Below are 20,024 nucleotides of genomic sequence, written 5' to 3'. Positions count from 1 at the left end.
GTCTTCCCGAACTGTGTTGAGCAACCTTCATGATGAGTAGGCAGGCCACCATTTAGCACATTGCAAGAGTCTCTCCCTTGCACTATCAGAACCCCCCTTCCCCTCTCACTAGCTCACAATCACCAAACTGATGACAATTGATGGGAGTTGGTGAACAAAGCTTGGTGAGAGCTCAATGCCTTCCATAGGAGGCGTGGTGGAGGAGGAGGTAGGAGGGATGTGGGAGGGAACTTGGAAGCCCTTAAGAATTAGAGCAGTAGGACCTATTGATATCCTCTTTATCTAGTAACACAAATTTGATGGAGGAGGCAAGAGATATGTGGGAAGGGAACTTGGAAGACCTTAGGAATTAGAGCAATAGGAACTCATTGATATCCTCTTTATCTAGCAGTTGATGATAGGGATTACAAGAAATCAAGTAACTGTGCTCTATCATCATACTCTTTGGTTTGTTCCACTTGGCACTAGAGAAGGGACATGCATTTCAGTTTCAGTAACTATTCTCCCTCTTACGATTGGCCATGGCATTGTTGTTCCATCTACAAAGGGGTCCTACTTCTATGGGATTCTAGAAGGCATCTTCTGAGGATCAAAGAAATCATATGTTTAGTCATCTTAGAGGGAGTGGTAGAAGAATTGGTCAGATAGATGCTATCCCTTTGGAATGGACCACTAGAGGTGGGGGACAACATAGACGCATTAGATGGATGGATTTTTTTATGGCATCGGTGTTACATTGCATAGTTGGCCTCTTGTGGGACACGTTAGAGACAACGCGGTCTTCATGATGCAGTCAAGTGGCAGATTGTTCGGCTCCTTTGATGAGGATATTATTTAAGATGCACATTTAAGTAGGTAAGCACAGTCAGCCATGTGGAGCAATACTTTTATGGTCTTGACAAGTACATATGAGGGATTGCTATAAATTTGTGGAGAAACACTTTTGGATCTGACTCTTTGTGCCCTAGTGCATGATTGTTGATGAGCATTCAGCATCGCCTCTCGGAATGCAAAGTTGCCAAGATTATTTGGGTTCGTATTGTAGAACTTGTGAGAAGGTTTCATTCCTCCACCGTGTTCATTACTTGGGGCTTAGTGGTCTAGCTCGCTTTGACAAGTCCTTAGGCCTTTTATGAGAGTCAAGTATCTTCTTGTGCTATCATAGTTCGGCATCATCTTGTAGAGTTATTTCGACTTAATGGAATATTTTAAGTTGAATTTAACTTTCAAGAGAGATTTGAGTGTTTGCATTGCTGTGATACAATTGCAAATGAAAAATATCTTTGCTTGTACTACATGCTCTCTCAATGGATGCAAAATGGAAGCTTACAATAGGAAAATCTCTCCTGTAACCAAGGGGTAGCCTGCCATCATGATAGGATGAGGAAGAACCTAAGTGGTCTCCCATTTGTTGTATTCCATTGGAGATTCCAGTATCAGTGCAGGGAACGATGAAATTATTGTTTGTTTAGGTAATTTCTTATCTATCTCAGCTCATGGGGGAGAATAGTAGTATATCCTCATTTGTGTACCTTCCTCAATCCTCTGTCCATGTGTTAATCCATGAGGAATATTAGTACTGGACTGGTTGGGTTAGTCTTTGAATGGGGATCTTCCTCAGTAGATTACTCCATATAGATTCGTCATTCCCAGGATTCACCATTTAATGGGAGAAGCCACACATGACAGATACTGATTTGGCCAGCCAATTTTCAGCCTATGGTAGGTTTTATACCACCTGCTATAGAGACCATGGAGGACGTTTTTCAATGGCATAGTCGGAGTCTTTTGATTCTATCTTTCTGGACCATACATTTCTTGTGGAACTAATTGATGGAGGCCTCTTCATATGCATCACAAGAATTAAATATTATTTTATGGTTGCCCGTAGTCTCAAATCATATGGGACCTTGTTGTGTAGAGTCGGAAACATTTTCCAAGATGTGTATAGTAATTCTATTATTAGACTAGAAAACTTATAGGAAGCATGCTAGCAGAAACCAAAGCATCCTTTGTGTTGGTTTGGTCATCAGCTTTTGCAACATTCCATAGACACTCCTTGGCAGCAAATCGGTCTCAATGGATTGAGGAAGAAAGATGTTTATGCAGCTCTCCCAACAAAGAAGCATTCTCATGGGTACTTGGCTCAAGAATGTGGCCGCATATCCTCTTTGCTAGCATATTAGAGTGTGCAAAACATAGCTGGACCAGCTCATGTCGAATGAGTACCAATCAATCCAATTAATTCCAACATGCAAGTAGATGATGGAAACACAGGCTATCTGTTTACTGTAAATTTCTTTAACTTTTTTTACAGCCATGATGGCCTTTTTGTTAGAATATGAAGCCAATTTGAGTCAGTTTGGTGTGTTCTAGTGTGAGTTCTAGTCTAATGTGTCCTATGGATGCCACGTGTCATATTGGGAGTTATCCGATATGCATAGGTGTTCATATGTGTATGTGACTACTGTCATTTTTGTTCATCGCTCTAGTCGTTTCATTTCCATTTCATTATGTCTCCTTTTGAGTATCACTTCCTCTCTCCCTAGCCTACCCTCTCTCTCTCCCTCTCTCCACCATGTGCCTTCATGTGGTATTAGAGCTTCCCTTCCTACCTTCCCCAGCTTCCCACTCTACCTAGAGGATGAGAGAAGCCCGCAAATGGAAGTTCCCCTCTCCTCAAAGGTAGAGCTCCCCTCCAATCCTTAGCCTCACCTCGGGAGCTGATTTGGAGCTGATTTACCTCGCCATCAACTACCCATTTTTCAGCCCGAAATGCCTCGCCATCAGTCGCTTCTTTTGCCTTGCCATTAGTCGCTTTAGTAGCCTCGCCTCCAGCTACTCCATCGACCTGCAAACAGGCCGTACAGCCCGCTGTAAGCAGTCCGTACAGTCCGTATGGACTGTTTTCGTGCAGTCTCGTGCCGTACCAGCCTGCCTGCCTGCCCGTACAGCCTGCCCGCTAGACCCGTACACCTGCTGCTCACGCTCCTGATCTCGCCATTTGCCCTCGGGACTGCCACCAGCAGTAGCTGCTCCAGCCTCAATTGCAGCGCCACTTGCAGCCGCCCCTGCCCTCAATTTTCGCACCATTTGCAGCTGCTTATAGCCGTGATTGCTGCGCCATATGATGCCGTCTACTGCTGCTCCTCCTGGCCTTGAAATCCATGCCAAAACTTACTCCTGATTCCACCATAGATTGACGCTGGTGGTCACGAAGTTGATTTGAGCTGCCCACGATTTGCTTCTCCAACTGGGCATCTTTCTTGAGCATCATTGAAACTTCCAACATGTAAATTTCTTTGGGGCTTTCTTTAAATTCATGTAGCCTCATTCTAATTTTGTACACTCATTTAGGCATTTTGCCTTCTTTGGGCATAATTGCTCAAATTTGAGCCTCTTCTTTGCATTCGGTGACTCTCCGATCAGCACATTGAGAGTCATGGCGTGATTACCCTTGGTAGCTGCTCTTATGGTCTTCATCGACACAGCATTCGAGGGCATCCTCACATGGTTCTTCACCGACATACCTATTCGCATCAGGATGTGCACACTCTTGTGCGGTAGCTACTTCGGGCTCACGGGTTCTCTGCCTTGCTATGCATAAAAAGAATGAAATCTTTTATATTTTTTTATATGTTTGAGTTAAAGGTTCTCTGCCTTGAGTAGTCCCTCTAAAAAGAATGTTTGAAGAGTCAATAAAGGTCCTCTGCGGTTTTTCTGTATAACGAGAAGCTGCTCCTGCGAGCCCTCCCCCCTCCTTCCGTAGCCTCTACCTCCCTACCTTCCTCCGCCTCACTCCCTCGCCCTCGCCCCCCCTCGCCCTCGCCTTACCCCCCTCGCCCTCGCCTCACACCCCTCGCTCCTCGCCTCGCCCCGCCACCACGCCCTCGCCCCTCGCCCCTCCGCCCCTCGCCCCTCGCCTCGCCCCTCAACCCCCCGCCCCTCGCCTCGCCCCTCGCCTCGCCTCGCCCCTCACCCTCGCCACGCCCTCGCCCCTCGCCCCTCCGCCCCTCCGCCCCTCTGCCTCGCCCCTCACCCCCCGCCCTCCGCCCTCGCTCTTCACCCCTTCGCCCTCCGCCCTCGCCCCTCGCCCTCGTCCCTCCCCCCTCCGCCCCCCGCCCTCGCCTTCGCCGCCGCCCCTCTCCCTCGCCTTCGACCTCCGCCCTCCGCTCTCGCCTCCGCCCTCCGCCCCCTTCCGCCTTCCGCCCTCCGCCCCCGCCATCGCCTCCGCTTCCTCCGCCCGCCTCGCTTCGCCTCGCCTTATCCTCCTCCGTCACACCCAGGCTCCATCCCTCGTCTATCTCCCCCCTTTTTGGTGGCAGCCTCTTCTTCATCGGAGGTCTTGCAATTTGTCTTGGCGGTATGGCGGCTCCCTGCCCGGAACCGGAGGCCCAGCCGGACCCTCCCTCTCCAGACGCCTACCGCATGATCTTGACAGAGCAACAGTCGTCTCGGGTACAACAGGTTGCCAATGACTTTGCCCTCACTTCCGTCTATGGCAGAGTCATTGGACACTCTCCCTCCAGATCAGCCATCAGGGACTGGCTCCAGTCCACTCTTATGCTAGAGGACAGCCACATCGAGGAGGTGGCCCTTATGGGAAGGGGCATCTTTTGGCTTAAACTCTCCACTGCGAAAGCTGTGAGCAACCTGATTGCTGGTTCCCCCACATCTGTGGATGGAAAGATCATCATGATAGTCCCTTGGTACCGAGGATTCAGCGCAGCGGACTTTGATGCTCGTTTCCGCATACCTCGCCACCCAGTGACTCTAGTTTTTCCAGGCCTTGCTGCTGAGTTGCAGCCGATAGTCAGGGACCTGGGTTCCCACTTTGGCTGGGTGATGCATGACACTTTCGTCGACGCGGTTACTGCGGCAGGAGCTCCTAGAGTCCGTGTGGCTGTGGCAGACCCTGCGTCCCTCCCTGCAGTGATTGAGATAGTGACAGATGCTGGCAGCATTACTCAGAGCATGGTAGTCACAGGACAGCCTGGCCAGTGCCTGAGGTGTCACGGCTTTGGGCACCTGGCTGCTGCTTGTCCACGCTTCTCCAGCTCCTCTCGGCCCCCCCCGCCCCCCCCCCCAGCCCCCTCCCCCTCCCTCCGGGCAGCCACATCAGGAGGAGCAGAGGCAGCCGGTCCAGAGGTGGCTGGCGGCTGGACCGAGGTCAGAAGGAAAAGAGGAAAGAATAAGAAGACTTCTGACAAAGGCAAGGAGGCAGAGGTTACCCAACCTGCAGCAGCGCCACAGAGACCTGTCAGGCAGCCGCCCCAGGGTCCTGGGAGAGCTTCTTCTTCGTCTGTAGCCCGCCCTCCGCAGCCTCAGATCCCCCTCTCTTCCGATCCCCAGCTCCCTTCCTCTCAGCCCCAGCCCCTACCCCAGCCGCAGCCCCCTCTTCCCGACCCGCAGCATCAGCCCCCGCCTCTTCCTCTTCAGCCCCCTCCTCTTCCTCTTCAGCCCCAGTCCCAGCTCCAACCCCATTCCCCCTCCCCCACCCCTCTCAGCTCTTCTGCAGTGTCAGCTGCACCGGTGGTTCCTCAGCCGCGGGCAACCCCCACTCCCCCTCCTCCGCCCGCCCCACTAGTCGCTTCCGTGGAGTCTGAGTTGCCTACCCCTCAGCCTCCTTCCCCTTCCCCTCCCCAGGCAGGGCACCCCGAGTCTGCACCACCCCTGGAGTAGTCTTCCCTGTCTACTAGCCCGATCCCCTCAGTTGCAGACTCTGGCGGGCCTCAGCTTCAGGAGAGAGAGCTTCCTCGCGACTTCTACAGATCTGGTCCCTGGGATTACTTGGATGTGGCCGACCTCGGGACCTTCCCTGCTTGCCTCGACATCAGTATCTTCCTGCTCCGTAAAGGGGCGGATGGGAAGATCGCAGCCTTGGCCCCGAGGGATGGCCCTAGCTTTGCTTTCACCTTTCTCAGCGACGGCACCGAGACTTGGACAGACGACTCGGTCTGGGAGGCTCTCAGAGAGCAGACGCACGCTCAGATTTGCTCCTGGATAGGCCCGTCGGGTGGACAGCTTCTCGAGACTCAGTGGTCTGCCCGAGGGTGACGTGCGCCTGCGGTGGCGTTGCGCCGCCAAGCGTTTCAGATTGATTGTGATCCTCAGGCCCCCTCTGTCGTGGCCCCTTCCCCAGGATGTCAGAGCCTGGACTCCTCAGAAACTTCGAGCCTTCTACGGGATGACTACCTCAGAGATCTCGAGTTGGCTCAAGAAAGCGTTTGTCCATGGCACCAAAGGCCTCACGCCTTTGTTAAAAGTTTTGAAGAACCGGCAGGATGACCCCGCCTCCCCCTCCAAACCCTCACAAAAGCGTCAGCGCCTTCATTCCAAAATTTCAGCTTCTTCATCGACCTTAGCCGCGAGCAGACAGTTGTTCGCAGCCTACCAGTCCTCATCATGAGCTTACACCTTGTCTCCTGGAACGTGAACGGGTTTCATTCTTCTGGCACCCGTGGTCCTAGGAAGCTCATCTTGAGACAGGAACTTCAGCCAGCAGTGATTGGTCGCTTGGATATACTCCTGCTCCAGGAGCATAAGCTTTCAGTGGCTCATTCCCGTAGCTGCGGGAAGATCCTCCCTGGACGCTCTCACACTTATTGGGAGCCCTCGATCGGTGCACAGGGGAGGAGTGGCGGTGTCTGTACTTCCGTTTGTGAGTCGTTTGCCCAGGGAGTTTTTGGTCATGGTACGTTGATCCCAGGCCGTGCACTTTGGGTTGGCCTAGAGTTGGAGGGCTCCAAAATAGGAATCCTCAACATCTATGCACCCACAGACCTCCGATGCAGAGCCACTTTCTGGAGGACACTCACAGAGATTCTCCCAGACATGGATTCGTGGATTGTTGGAGGTGACTTCAACAATCTGGAGTCTTTGGAGGACCAGCAGGGTAGAGGACCAGAGTTTACAGGTATAGCTCAGGCAGAGCAGTCCGCTTGGGACTCCTTTATCTTCACGACAGGAGGTAGGGACAGCTGGAGAGACCCGTCCTTCCGCCGATGGCACGGGAGCTTGGACTTCTCGTGGGGCTTCCGCAGGGAAGGAGGCAGACTCCTGGAGAGACTGGACAGATTTTCTGTCAGTGATTGGGCCATCAGCAGAGGTGGTCAGGTGGGTATAGTGCCAGGGACAACACTCTCCGACCACGCGCCAGTGCTCTTATCACTAGACTCGGCAGCTCAGTCCCTTCCTCCCCGTTCAAGTAGGATTCCTGATTCCATCTTCTCTAGAGAGGAGGTGCGCCGCTTACTCACCCCCGCTCCCCGCTCATTCGTAGCCTTCTCATGGTTTGGAGGCGACTCCGTCTCAGTCTCCTCTAGTCCCCTCCTAGCTATCAGGAGGAGATCGACCGCCAGCCGCTCATATGGAACGATCAGGTCAGAGATACCTTGGGCCTTCAGCTGGGGGAGAGGTCACATATCCTGTGGGACGGTTGGATGCGGGGGCCAGCCCGGTCCCTTCAAGTTTGGAGGGATACTTACAGACACTTGGAGACCGTTGCTCTAGCAGCCGCAACTGGAGGTGTCCGTGGAGCTCAGGTGAGACGCACAGAGATAGACGGAGCGATTCCTGCCGGTTGGTTGGTTCCACCCGAGATTCAGATCCTCATGCCTGGTGATGACCGTTGGCTTGGACAGTTCACCCCCCGTGGCATACCACTGGTAGTTGCAGGCTGGATGGACGACACCTCTGTTTCCTTCTTCGCGGTTTTGGGGGACGGCCGACTCAGGAGAGAGGGTGTGCTCATCGATCCCCTTCTCTCGTGGCAGAGGGTTCGGGTTGTAGGCCTCGTGGGGAAGGTTTGGCGGATCGATCCTAATATAGAGCAGGATCAGCTGCAGTTATGGCGACTCTGGCTTTGGGAGGGGCGGGCCCTGTCAGAGCTTGATTGGGACCCAGGTGAGTGGAGATGGCCAGAGGTTGTGGCAGGCCAGGGGCCGACCCCTTTCTTCGCTTACAGCACGACATTGGGCAGGAGAGTTCTCGGGAGGATGCAGAGCCGCCCGCCCACCCAGCGGCCCAGTTGGTATGCTCAGGGTATCTCCAGGCTATTTTTGCAGGCCTTCTGGAAGGCCTTGTGGGAGAGCTGGCGGCCGCGGAAGATTTCCTACTTCCTTTGGCTACTCGCCCACAAGGGTCTTCCAGTGGGGAGCTAGTTGCGGCAGACTGCTGGTCAGGATGGACTTTGTCAAATTTGTCATGAGGACGAGGAGTCACCAAAACACTGCTTGTGGAGCTGCACTCGCGCCCAGGAAGTGTGGAGGTGGACCTTCGGGATCCTTACTCGCGCAGCACCGGAGCTAGGTTTGATCACCTAGGGCGCGTTCTGCTGGTGCAGCACCACACCTGGCTTTCATCAGTTGTTTGAGGCAGGCCCGCAGGACCCCATGTTCCTTATCACACAGGGGACTTGGGGGCCGCTCGAGGGCATCCCGCCGCACCTGGCAGAGGCGGACACAGGATCTCAGGAGAGGCAACCAGTCTGGGAGATTATTAGCAGCATCGCTGGTTGGCACATTTGGACCTCGCACTGCGCGCAGATCTTCGGTGGTACCTCTCTTTCGACTGCCCAGGTCATGGCCGACATCTGGAGTGAGATTATACACACACTCAGAGGCCAGTGCGACCAGATACAGGGAGATTCCCGGGCTGGCCGGGAGAAGCGGAGACGTTTCCTCCGAGATTGGGATACGTAGGGCCTCTTCTTCGAGCATACTTCTCAGGGCCTTCAGTGGCGCTATTCACCACCTCTCTGGCTGTTTATTCACACCCGCCTGATCCCTCCGTGAGAGAGAGCTTTTTGTTTCCATTTAGGGCTGCGTCCGATTTGTGAACGCAGCCCCGTCAGCTGCAAAACTGACCTCATGTATCTTGTTTTTTCGAAGTAATATAATCAGCACTGTTTTTTCGGCAAAAAAAAATAAAGGTCCTCTGCCTTGGATAGTCCTCCTAAAATGATGTATTTATTTTATATTTTTGGTGTGTGACTCCATGTTTCTAGTTAGTTCCTGAAGTCAAGAGGGGGATGTACTGTGGGAGCCATGTATTGGCATTGATAGGGTCTAGTTATCAGGCCTGGCATATGAGTTCCAGGATGTTGGTGCATTGGTCTTCTAGACCTCATGCATTCATGCTGAGACATGAGCCTCTGAGTCATGTTTGGGACGCAAATCCATGTGAGTGCTCAATCCGACCTCTGAACCATGCTCAGACTTCAGCCTTTGAGTTGGCATGGGAGCCATGTCTAGTTCAGACATTGCACAGTTTAGTGGTCCTGTCACTGTCATGTTCTGTCCTTGGTTCCATTCCAGTAGTCTCTCACCTTGCCTTCATGGGAGCATGTTAGAATATGAAGCCAAGTTGAGTAGTGTGAGTTCTAGTCTAGTGTGTCCTATGGATGCCACGTGTCATATTGGGAGTTATCCCATATACATAGGTGTTCATATGTGTGTGCGTGCTCTTATATAAGAGCTGTTCTTGTCTAATGTCAAATCAATCAAGTATCAAGGTACAAGCTTTTTGGTTTACATGTGAGTACTCTCGTTTTTGTTCATTGCTCTAGTGATTTCATTTCCATTTCATTATGTCTCCTTTTGAGTATCACTTCCTCTCTCCCTAGCCCGCCCCCTCACCCCCTGCCAGCCCGCCCCTCCCTCGCTGACCCGCTCAGCCTGAGTCACCCGCTCAGTCCCTTCCCCTCCGCCTCAGCCTCTCTCGCCTCCTGCCTCACACACCCGCTTCTGCTCTCCTGCGCAACAGCTCCCTCGCAACACCCGCTTCTGCTCAGCCCCGCAGGGTTCTCTGTTGGAAGGGAAGGGGGTTTAAGGAAAGTCTTAAACTTCTCTCCCCCCCCCCCCCCCCCCCCGCGTGTGAATAGACTTACAACAAGTGTCCTTAAAGTGCAGGAAAAACAGAAACAGAGCTAAAAAGGGGCAGTTTTGAGGGCAAAAGGAGGCAGTTTTGACAGCAGAGAATTCAGCAGCTCCACCATGGCCCTTAGAGGCAGTTTTGAGCAGAGAATTCAGCACTTCCAGGAGTAAGGAGATGCCACAAACAAGGAGCTCCACCATGGCCCTCCAAGGAGCAAAAGTAGAGAAAGATAAAAGCATAGGCAGCAGTACAAGAGCCGAAGAGGCAAGTTCTTCTTTACCCTTAACATCTCCTTCCCCACCACCTCCAACGACCTCCCTTGCCTCCACCCCAACCCTTTCCTACCCATCTACTTTACTCAATCCTCTTGTGGCTCCGACCCCATCTCCTTTACTTCCATCTCCCCCATCACTTTCGGTTACCTCCCTTGCCTCAATCCCAACCCTTTCCTACCCACCTCCTCTACTCAATCCTCCTCCTCTCCCTCCTTCAGTCTCACCTCCTCCTCTTGCTCCCGTTCATTCCTCCCTAGCCCTTTCCCTTGCTTATTCCTCCCCTCTCCTAGTCCCTACCCATCCTCTTCCTTCCTCTTCCTCCCCTCCCCTAGTCCCTACCCATCCTCTTCCTTCCTCTTCCCCCCCTTCCCTATTCCCTACCCAGCCTCCTCCCTCCTCTTCTTCCCCTCCCCTAGTCCCTACCCAGCTTCTTCCCACCTCTCCCCACCGACCCTCCCTTTCAGCCCCTTCCTCCCCTAGTGTAGGCTCTTCTTCGGTCCCTGACTCCCTACTTCCTTCTACGGGATCTCTCTCTTCAGGACCTCCATTTTCTGCACCCCTCCTTTACTCACCTTCTTACCCTCTTACCCCCTCATCCTTGTACCCCCTCTCCCCTTCACCCTCCACAGCGGAAGCAGTCCTGGCAGATAATCTGCGATTGAGAGATTTAGTTATGCAGTGCATGGAGACTTGCAGACTTCAGGGCGCTGCGATTCAGTCTCTCACAGCACAGATACACACACTGACTGATCAGCTATCGACAGTTGAGAGTCATAGATCTGATCAGGACTCCCATATTCGCCAGCTTCATACCAGAGATATTGATCGGGATATCCAGTTACGGACACATGCTGAGCGCATAGTGCAGCTGGAGATACGCATTCAGGAGCATGTTGTGGCATGCGATGATTGCCTCCAGCAGCTGCATGTAGCTCCCCCAGCTAGTGCAGCAGTTGAGGAGAGGTTGGCCACACTGCAGACAGAGGTACAGAAGACCTCAGAGTGGGTGGACGTTGTGCGTAGAGCCCCACAGGCCCAGCAGACCACAGTCTCTGAGACTATTGCCGAGAGTCAGCGGCGAGCTCAGAAGGCCCTCAACATCCGCATCCGCGGAGTTGAGCGATCAGATACGAGATCAGCCATGGATCAGGCGACAGATTTCATATCTGGGACACTCGGAGTTCAGGATCATGGCATAGTAGCTGCATATCGAGTGGGCCGGGATCCAGCACGGCACCAGCCACTTATCATCAGATTCAGAGATGCTGAGGCCCGTCTCGCAGTATTACGAAGGAGATCCAGATTGAGGGACCATCCACAGATTCACATGGATGAGGACCTTACAGCTCTTCAGTGGGAGGAGCATAGACGTCTCATTGCACAGAGGGATGTTGCCCGTCGTGAGGGCAAGTGGGCCGTGATCAGAGAGGGCAGACTTTTGATAGGAGCTATGCGATCTAGACCGGCTGGAGCCCACAGTTGACGACACGAGGCCTATGGGACACGTAGTCTGCCAGATAGCTTGAGTTTCGCAGTTTGGAACTGTAATGGTTCCCTCACAGCTCAGCCTGGCAACTTACGAGAGGCCTTTTTTGATCAGGACATCGTCTTCTTTATAGAGACCCATGAGAGCCCAGAGAGAGGCTTGCCGCAGGTGACAGGGTATGCCTGGGAGTCTGTCTTTCGACAGCAGACTAGACGATCAGGAGGAGTCAGAGGATCTGGCGGTGTGGAAGTTCTTTATAGAGAGCATCTCAGATCGATACTCACAGTCATGAGCAGAGACCATCGGGCCAGATATCTTTGGGTACGGATCAGGAGACCCCCCCTGAGAGACTTGTTTATTGCAGTATGCTACTTTCCCCCGAGACAGTCTCGTTATGCCTCAGATGGACCAGGACAGTCACCTTTTGAGGATTTGTCAGCCGATGTATTGGAGTACTCACGCCGCGGAGAGGTCATCCTTTTAGGAGACTTCAACGCGAGGACATCAGACAGACAGGCAGAGATTTTGGACTTTGCTGAGGATCCAGTCTTAGTTCCAGCTGCCCCAGATGAGAGTTTTCCACGCTTATCTTCAGATAGAGGGGTAGAGGTGACGGATCAGGGACATCGCCTATTGGAGCTTCTCTCATCGCACGGCATGGTCATTTATAATGGACTTCGACAGTGGCCGCATTCATCCACAGCCACATGTTTTCCCTTCGCGGGTGGTGGTACGAGCGTCATTGATTACGTCTTGGGTCCCCCGACTTTAATCCCTTTTGTACATAACCTCACAGTCGACCCTTTTATGCCTTCAGCCGATCATGCACGTTTGCACTTTATTCTTACCCAGATTCCTCATGCCCCCCCTTCTAAACATCATGAGCGTCAGCCATACTATGAGGTTCATTTTGACCACCAGTTTGATGATATTTATAGCCAGCACCTGAGTGGTTTTCTCCGTCCGCACCTTCTCGATGCCCTACCCTCCACACAGGATCGGTGGGACCTTGTACATACCTCCATCATCTCAGCAGCCCACAAGTCCTTCCCCGTCACTTGCCACACATCCAGTCCTCCACCAGTCGGTCTTGTGCCTTGTAATGGATGGTATGATGAGGAGTGTAAAGAACTCCGCAGGAAGCTTCGCCTTGAGACACAGGAGAAGTCTCCCCTCCTCATTGAGACCAAGAAGAGTTACAAGCATTTGGTGCGACGCAAAAAGTGCCAATTTCTAGCCCGGAATGAGGAGGAGCTGAGAAGTTTACTTTTCAGCTGTGATTCCAAGGAATTCTGGAAGAAATTCCTTCGCTTGAAATCTCAAACTCCTCTTACAGACCCGCAGGTTTGGCTTGCCTATACTTCCACTTTATATGATATTCCAGACCAGCCACAGATCGACTTATCCCATGTGCCTAGACCCACCTCCTCTGCCTTATTCTCATCCAATAGTGTCCGAGCAGCAGCTCATCGTTTGAAGACTGGGAGAGCTAAGGACCATGATGGATTGCAAGCGGAGTATGTAATCCATGGGATTGATGCCTTAGCTACAGTCCTCTCCCGTCTTTTTAACGAGTCCATTTGTACAGGTCTTCCACCTAGTTGGCTAGAAAATACCATAGTACCCATACACAAGTCGGGGGATCCTTTAGAGGCGTCGAACTACAGGACCATTATGATTGGCCATGTCATGGCCAAGATTTATGCGACCATTCTAGAAGGACATATAAATGACCATGCCGAGGCGACAGGCATGAGAGCTAGAGGGCAGGCAGGATTTTGTGCAGAGCACTCGACTCTAGATCATATCTTCACACTCAGGGCTTTGATTGAGGAGGCGAAGTCACGTAAGCAACGGCTCTATTGTTGCTTCGTGGACTTCAGAAAGGCATTTGACACTGTGCCGCGTTTCAGACTCTTCCAGCGACTTCGTGACTTGGGATTCAATGGGGAGATTCAATGGGCGATCATGGCCTTGTATGAGAGAGTCACAGGTAGAGTCAGGACACGGGCGGGGCTGTCGGCGGAAGTATGCAGTACGATAGGGGTGAAGCAGGGGTGTCCTTTGTCTCCGACACTCTTTGGTCTCTATATCGATGAGTTAGAGATGTACATACAGACGATGGGTGGTACAGGTTCTTTACTGGCAGGATCCACGATACCGATTCTTCTCTATGCAGATGACGTGGTTCTTATTTCTTCCTCCTAGCAGGGTTTACAGGCACATCTCCATGCACTCCACAGCTTTTGTCAGGACAGAGGGTTGTCTGTAAACCTTGGGAAGACCAAAGTCATGGTCTTCAACACGTCATACCAGGTTTATAGGAGAGGCGAGTTCTCTTTCACATTTGATGGGCAGGAGGTGGAGCTAGTTAGGGAGTATACATATTTGGGTGCCACATTTAGAGGTCCAGTCTTCACCATGACGCATGCAGCACGAGATAGGATCAGTAGAGGGTATGCCGCCTTGGCTCTTCTCGAGAGGCAGTGTGCACAGTCACATTTTCAGCATCCCGACACGAAGTCCTTACTTTTCGATACGCTGGTGAGACCTGCAGTCATGTATGCTAGCCCCTTTTGGGCAGGAGATCTCAGGGTTGCAGATTGGAGACGAGTAGAGAGGTTACAGATCATCATGTTCTCCAGATTGATCAGAGCGAAGCCCACGGTACCGCATCAGATTACGTTCGCAGAGTTCGGAGCTACACCCCTAGCGCTAGATGCAGCATTTCAGTCAGTTACGTACTTGCATAGGATCAGGGCGCTCGGAGACTCAGCAGCAGGCAGAGCACGATTACCGTGGCTAGCACTGACATCCTCGCAGATGTTAGCGGAGAGAGGTCATACTTTTTGTTGGTACCACACACTCTCCACATGGCTCACCTCGCTGGGCTTGGATATGGATAGGCTGCCACCATTTCGATACAGCATAGATGCCCCTCGCCTCCCTCTCACTCGACATGAGCTCAGCCAGGTTATCAGGGCAGATTTGTTGCAGCTACACACGTTTCGCACTTGGGTTCATCCCACGGAGCTTCCTACGAAGATGGCCACATATCGTGACCATTTTCTCAGGATTTCAGAGGATGGCTTCATCATATCCCCAGGATATATCGGCGTTCATATGTCGCACTCACTCAGGATTGCCTTGGGCCAGCTCAGGGTATCTTCCCACAGATTAGACGTTGAGGCCGGCAGGATGCGTCGTACAGCTACCGGACATAGACCCAGGCGAGAGACTAGGATATGCCCTTGTTGCACTATGGGGGAGGTGGAGACTGAGGAGCACTTTGTTTGCAGATGCCCTTTATATTATGAGATCCGTGGCAGATTTCACTGTTTATTTGGGCACGGATTTGGACCTCTCTCTCGGATTATGGAGTATGAGGATCAGTATTGCTTAGCGTTGTTCATCAGGGAGATCACCAGATACAGAGAGAGATTCCTCAGAGAGCACCGTCGCATCCCTGCCAGAGACCTGGTTATTCATGAGGAGCAGGACGAGGCGCAGGATCATGAGCACAGAGATAGCCCATCTTGCCAGAGAGCACCGATGGTTCCACCCCGAGGATGTACATATGACATGATCCGGCAGCACCGCAGGATGATCTTACACAGAGGCCGTACCCGTCGCTTTATTTCTAGACGACGGAGGATGATGGCAGATTTTCGGAGGAGATTGCTCCATGGAGACTTGGCACCACCAGCAGCCCATTTGACACTTGCCCAGATCTTCACACTCATAGCAGGAGGCATGGTCGATGGCCATGACTTCCATCATTTCTTTGGATCACAGACCCCTTAGGGAAGACGATGTTCCTCATATTTCATATTTTACATTTTGTATCTAGGCAATTTTGGTACTCTATTTCATTTCATTTTGTATCTAGGATTTTTGTAGCCATTTTTGGCATCTTAGCGGTATTACGATGAGGCCACCTAGTTGGCGCATCGTTGATGATGTATTTTCCTTTCGGATGATTTTGTGTCCCATAGGCCATGTATGGCCTTCCGTGGACCTTTAATAAAATTTCTTTCTTTCTTTCTTTCTTTCTCTCCCTCTCTCCTCCATATGCCTTCACTTTTGACCCTAGACTTCCTCGTGTTGCATGGTTGAGTTCTGGGAACTGGATGGTGCAGAAGGGGTTGAATAACAGTGCATATTTGAGAATGATTTACACTGTTATATAATGAGAATGAATGCCTACATCTAGATGTGTAGGTATGATTTAAGTTACAAGATTTGTCATCTTTCATCTCTCGTTTATTACTTGCAAATGACATCCATCCCATATCTATCTTAGATAATGTGTCCCTATAAGTACATGCAAGAATGAGCACAAGACCATCCTGTTGTATTTCTCATCTATGCTGTTAAACGCTGATTTTTAAATGACCCTTGAATGGTTGCTTCATTTCTGGTTGAAGTTTGACATTCCTCGACTCTTGTAAATGTAAGGATGTTTGAATTACAACTTATTCTTTTAGATTCTGGAGGTTTTTTTTTTTTCCGAAGTCTATGTTTGCTTAGCCTTGTAGATTTTGGCTTACGTTGCAATAGGATTTTGGAATGCAGTTTGGATGATGCTTTTCCTGAAGTCACTTTTGTATTTGAAGACGGAGCAGCAATGACAGTAAAGCCCCATGATTACTTTATCGAGCTTCAAACAAGCACTGTATGAGCCCTTTCCCTCAATATACAAGGATTTCTGACTTATAGCTACATGAACCATCATAGTATTTCTCTGTTTTGGTATGTGTTGCCTTCATCATGGTTCACCAAGCACAATAAGATCCATTTCCCTCAATACAATGCCAATTTTTTTTAAATCCAACTCGTATCGAACCGTTATATGAACCATTCTATAGTGTCCTCTGTTTTGGTATCTGTAGCATTCATTGAATTGATATACAAAAAATTTATTTTTTTGTTACCCTATTTCTTGGGTAAGAACATGAAGTCAGGATAAAATCTTGTGAAAGCCCTCAAATATATCAAGTAGACATGAATTGAGGCTGGCATAGCCTATTGGGAGAGTGGAATTGCAATGGAGGTCCTATGGCAGTTAGTGTGAAGAACAAAACATAATCTCACTCTCTCATGAAAGCTGTTTTTCTAGCCAACACTACACATGAAGAACCCTAGACTGTACGGAGGCATGCTCTCTCTCCCATCTGGTCCCCTGAAAAGTCCAGTAGACATCCTAAACCCATCAACAAGAAGGTCATTTTACATGGTGCCTGTCTGTCCCTCTCTCCCGAGTCTCAGGAGGAATGTGAGTGAGGTCTGATATGATATGGCACCAAATTCTGATGACAGCAATGCCAGGAGGGGGATGAAGGAAGTTTAATGCATGCATCCATGAAGACGGCCTCCAATCACCGCCTCTATGGAGAGTATCCATCTGAATCTACTGCATTAAAAATTCCGTAAAAGGCTCATTGCTAGAATGAGTCCTTTAACAACCAGCTTTCCTAACAAGACTCCGCTCTGGATGTCAAGATCAATTATATTAAGGCCACTCTCTTGCAAGGGCAAGATAAGAATGCTCCAAGCCACTCGATTGTTGTGTGCACCATCTGATCAAGCCAGAGGATGTTTCATACTAGCTTCCTAAGTTGGTCAATGCAAGAATGTGAGAAGTACTAAGATGAAGTGATGTGCCATGTAGGATCAATTCACCACAAGGGCTTTGCCAGGGTGGAGCTCCAATAGAGAAGTTTCCTCTTGACGTTCTCCAGGAATTAAGCAAACTGCTGAGTAGGGATGATGTCCATGCCTACCTGACAACCTAGGTATTTGACAGTAGTAGTATTCTCTATCCATCTGAAGCCAAGTTCAATTCTCCATCTTTGGTGTTTGCATCACTGACCCAAAATACAATGGTTAAGGTGAGCGAGAAAGAGAGAGAGGGGTGGTAAGGATGAAGTAGAACAGCAGTGAGGGGGAGAGGGGGGTGGGAGGCTGTACTGGCATCCATACAGTTTGTACAGATGGAGGGTTTGGTGGGAAGGGATGGCAGGCAGGGAGGTGGAGAGGCTAGGAGAGGAGGTGGCAGAGGGGGGGAAGAGGTAAGGTGCGGCAGAGAGGCTGTGCGGGAAGGCGAAAGGAAGTGGAGACAGAGGCAGAAAGGTGGCTGGTAGTTGCTGATGGAGAGGCTGAGAGGGGACGGGAAGGTGAGAGTGTGGTGTGATGGAGAGGGGTGGGTAGAGAGGGAATGGGTGGTGAGATGGAGAGAGACAGGAAAGAAAAGTCCCAGGGACTCAGGGAGCTCAAGGGAGCAGGAGCAGCCAAGCTTCTGAAGGTGATTGGTTCTCACTTTTAGCTGTTACCAAAAAAAAATCAGCACATATAACCCATGAATTATCTGCTTTTTATTTGAATCACTCTATTTCTAGTTTTGTCCATGTAAGCATATACATTCTCCATGTTTAGTATTTTTAACAAAGCCTTGACAAACACATCTTTCAGGACACTGTTTTTTGTATTGGGTTTCAACATTCACCACGTAGTAGCCCCAACTTAAACATCTTGGGAGGTTTGTATTACCTTTCCTACACCCTTGACAGTTAACGCCATTTCACATTATTATTGTCAACACGCAATTTCAGGTTTAAAAAGGAGCAATTTTGTTTTCCTTGTTATACCACAAATGATATGCACTGCTGCTCAGGTTTCTGTACACAAGCTTGTCTTTACCAACTGACAGTTAAAAGGTTTTTTGCTGTTGGCAGATTTGGTTCTGAAAAACAAGCTTGTGGTCTATGACCTTGAAAACCAACAGATAGGCTGGGTAGATTATAACTGTAAGTACACGTGGTTTGATGATCACAAAGATATGATTTTTGTGCTTTACGTTTTCTCAATAAAGCTCTCTAATTCTATGCAGGTTCCTCAAATGTGACTGTCTTATCCTCAACGGGCCAGCCTGTACAAATTTTTGCCACTGCTATTGGGAAATCGGGAAGTGCTGCTGTGAGGTTAAAAGCTAGGACAAGTTTTGCAGTCGCATTTTTGTTGTACATTGCTATAATCATCTGATTGTTTGTACAGTGAACCATTTTTCCTCTCCCTTTTCTGTATGTGTTTTTTTGTGATGGCCAAATAAAGACACCTGTTAGCATCTCTCTCTCTCTCTGTCTCTGCCCCCCCTTCCCCGGCGCACCATCCCTTCCCACATATGCACTCACCCCCAAGGGGTTCCCTTGTTGAAGTGTAGGTCTTACTCCCAACCATTTTAAAGAATCCCCAAGGTAGCCATCCCATATGAACACATGTTGCTGAAGAGGGGGGAAGAAATCGGTCATGGCCCTGCATGACACATGGTTGTCTTTTGGGGCGCCACCAAGGTAGCAGAGCTGCTACTCAAGTTTGGCCCCTTATGGCAAGTGGATAGCGATTAAGTGGCCCAGACTCTGCATAATAGAAGTATGTGGAAGCTTCCTCTGCTCTGGGAAGTGACAGCCTGTGACAGCTTCTCTAATAAGCTGCAGTATCGGCTGATATGTTGACTTGGGAAGTAATGACCCCTGGCAGCTGCCTCTGTTCCCAGGTAATAACAGCAGCTGCAGATTCCCTGGTGACTCTAGCCTTTGTGTCAGGGCAAGCACTCTGCTCATGGTACTTTGCCTTGTGCTTGGGTTTTTGGCCTCATCCCTCTTTCATAACCATGTGCAAGACAACCATGATATAGAAGTAAAATATGGATGGATTGGGACAATGACCCTCGCATTGTCACATGGTGCCAGTAGATGACTGATGACTCATGTTAACCCATACCTATATATGGATCCATGGACTGTAGAGGTCCTACCAACATTTAATGTGTGCAGTCCCTCCCATCCCTTTTGGACCTTTTCGCCGACGAGAGGAGAGAGGGAGAGAGAGTTTATTAAAGTCTTCGGAAGGACTGTAAAAAAACCCTTATACAAATTCAGCTGGAGGGGTGGAGCTACTAGCCGAGCATCCACACCCATACAGAAACAGAAAAAACTGTATCCTACATAGTCACATCAAACAATAATAATTAGCATCTACAGCATAACCATCCTCCACTGCCGTCATAAGACAGAGTGAAGTGTGCTCCAGGATAATGTGGCCCCTCCCCTCATCAAGAGTGAGGGAGTGATAGCATGAAATCAGATATGGAGTGCTGTCGCCCCCCAGTGGGTGCAGTCCTGCGCTGTCTCCGGTCACAGCTCTGCGTGCAGTCCCTCGCATCCCCTTTTGGACCCTTTTTCCGGGGAGAGAGAGAGAGAGAGAGAGAGAGAGAGAGAGAGAGAGGTTAGCCAAGGTGGCTAAACGGTGGTTGGCAACTTGTACAGTGCCTTCGTAGTGTCATTTTGGGGCACGAACGCCCCTTAGTCTATTATTTGATACACACCATG

General features: G+C 50.4%; 1 protein-coding gene across 1 annotated transcript in view; it reads left to right on the top strand.

Annotated features, from left to right (window-relative positions):
* The window catches only part of LOC147879749 (aspartic proteinase 39-like), a 115,379-nt gene extending 96,643 nt beyond the window's left edge, over positions 1 to 18,736 (top strand). The window contains exons 8-11 of the mRNA XM_087371933.1: positions 16,213 to 16,312; positions 18,109 to 18,175; positions 18,372 to 18,443; positions 18,527 to 18,736. Coding sequence (XP_087228059.1) covers positions 16,213 to 16,312; positions 18,109 to 18,175; positions 18,372 to 18,443; positions 18,527 to 18,678 — 391 coding nt within the window. The 3' untranslated portion in view covers positions 18,679 to 18,736. The remainder of the gene's footprint in view (positions 1 to 16,212; positions 16,313 to 18,108; positions 18,176 to 18,371; positions 18,444 to 18,526) is intronic.
* The last annotated feature ends 1,288 nt before the right edge of the window (positions 18,737 to 20,024 follow it).

Source organism: Dipteris shenzhenensis, chromosome 33 (genome assembly GCF_047967505.1).
Source record: "Dipteris shenzhenensis isolate YYH24624 ecotype China chromosome 33, Dip_SZ_1.0, whole genome shotgun sequence".
Lineage (NCBI taxonomy): Eukaryota > Viridiplantae > Streptophyta > Polypodiopsida > Gleicheniales > Dipteridaceae > Dipteris > Dipteris shenzhenensis.
This window is presented reverse-complemented; position numbering and strand designations above follow the sequence as displayed.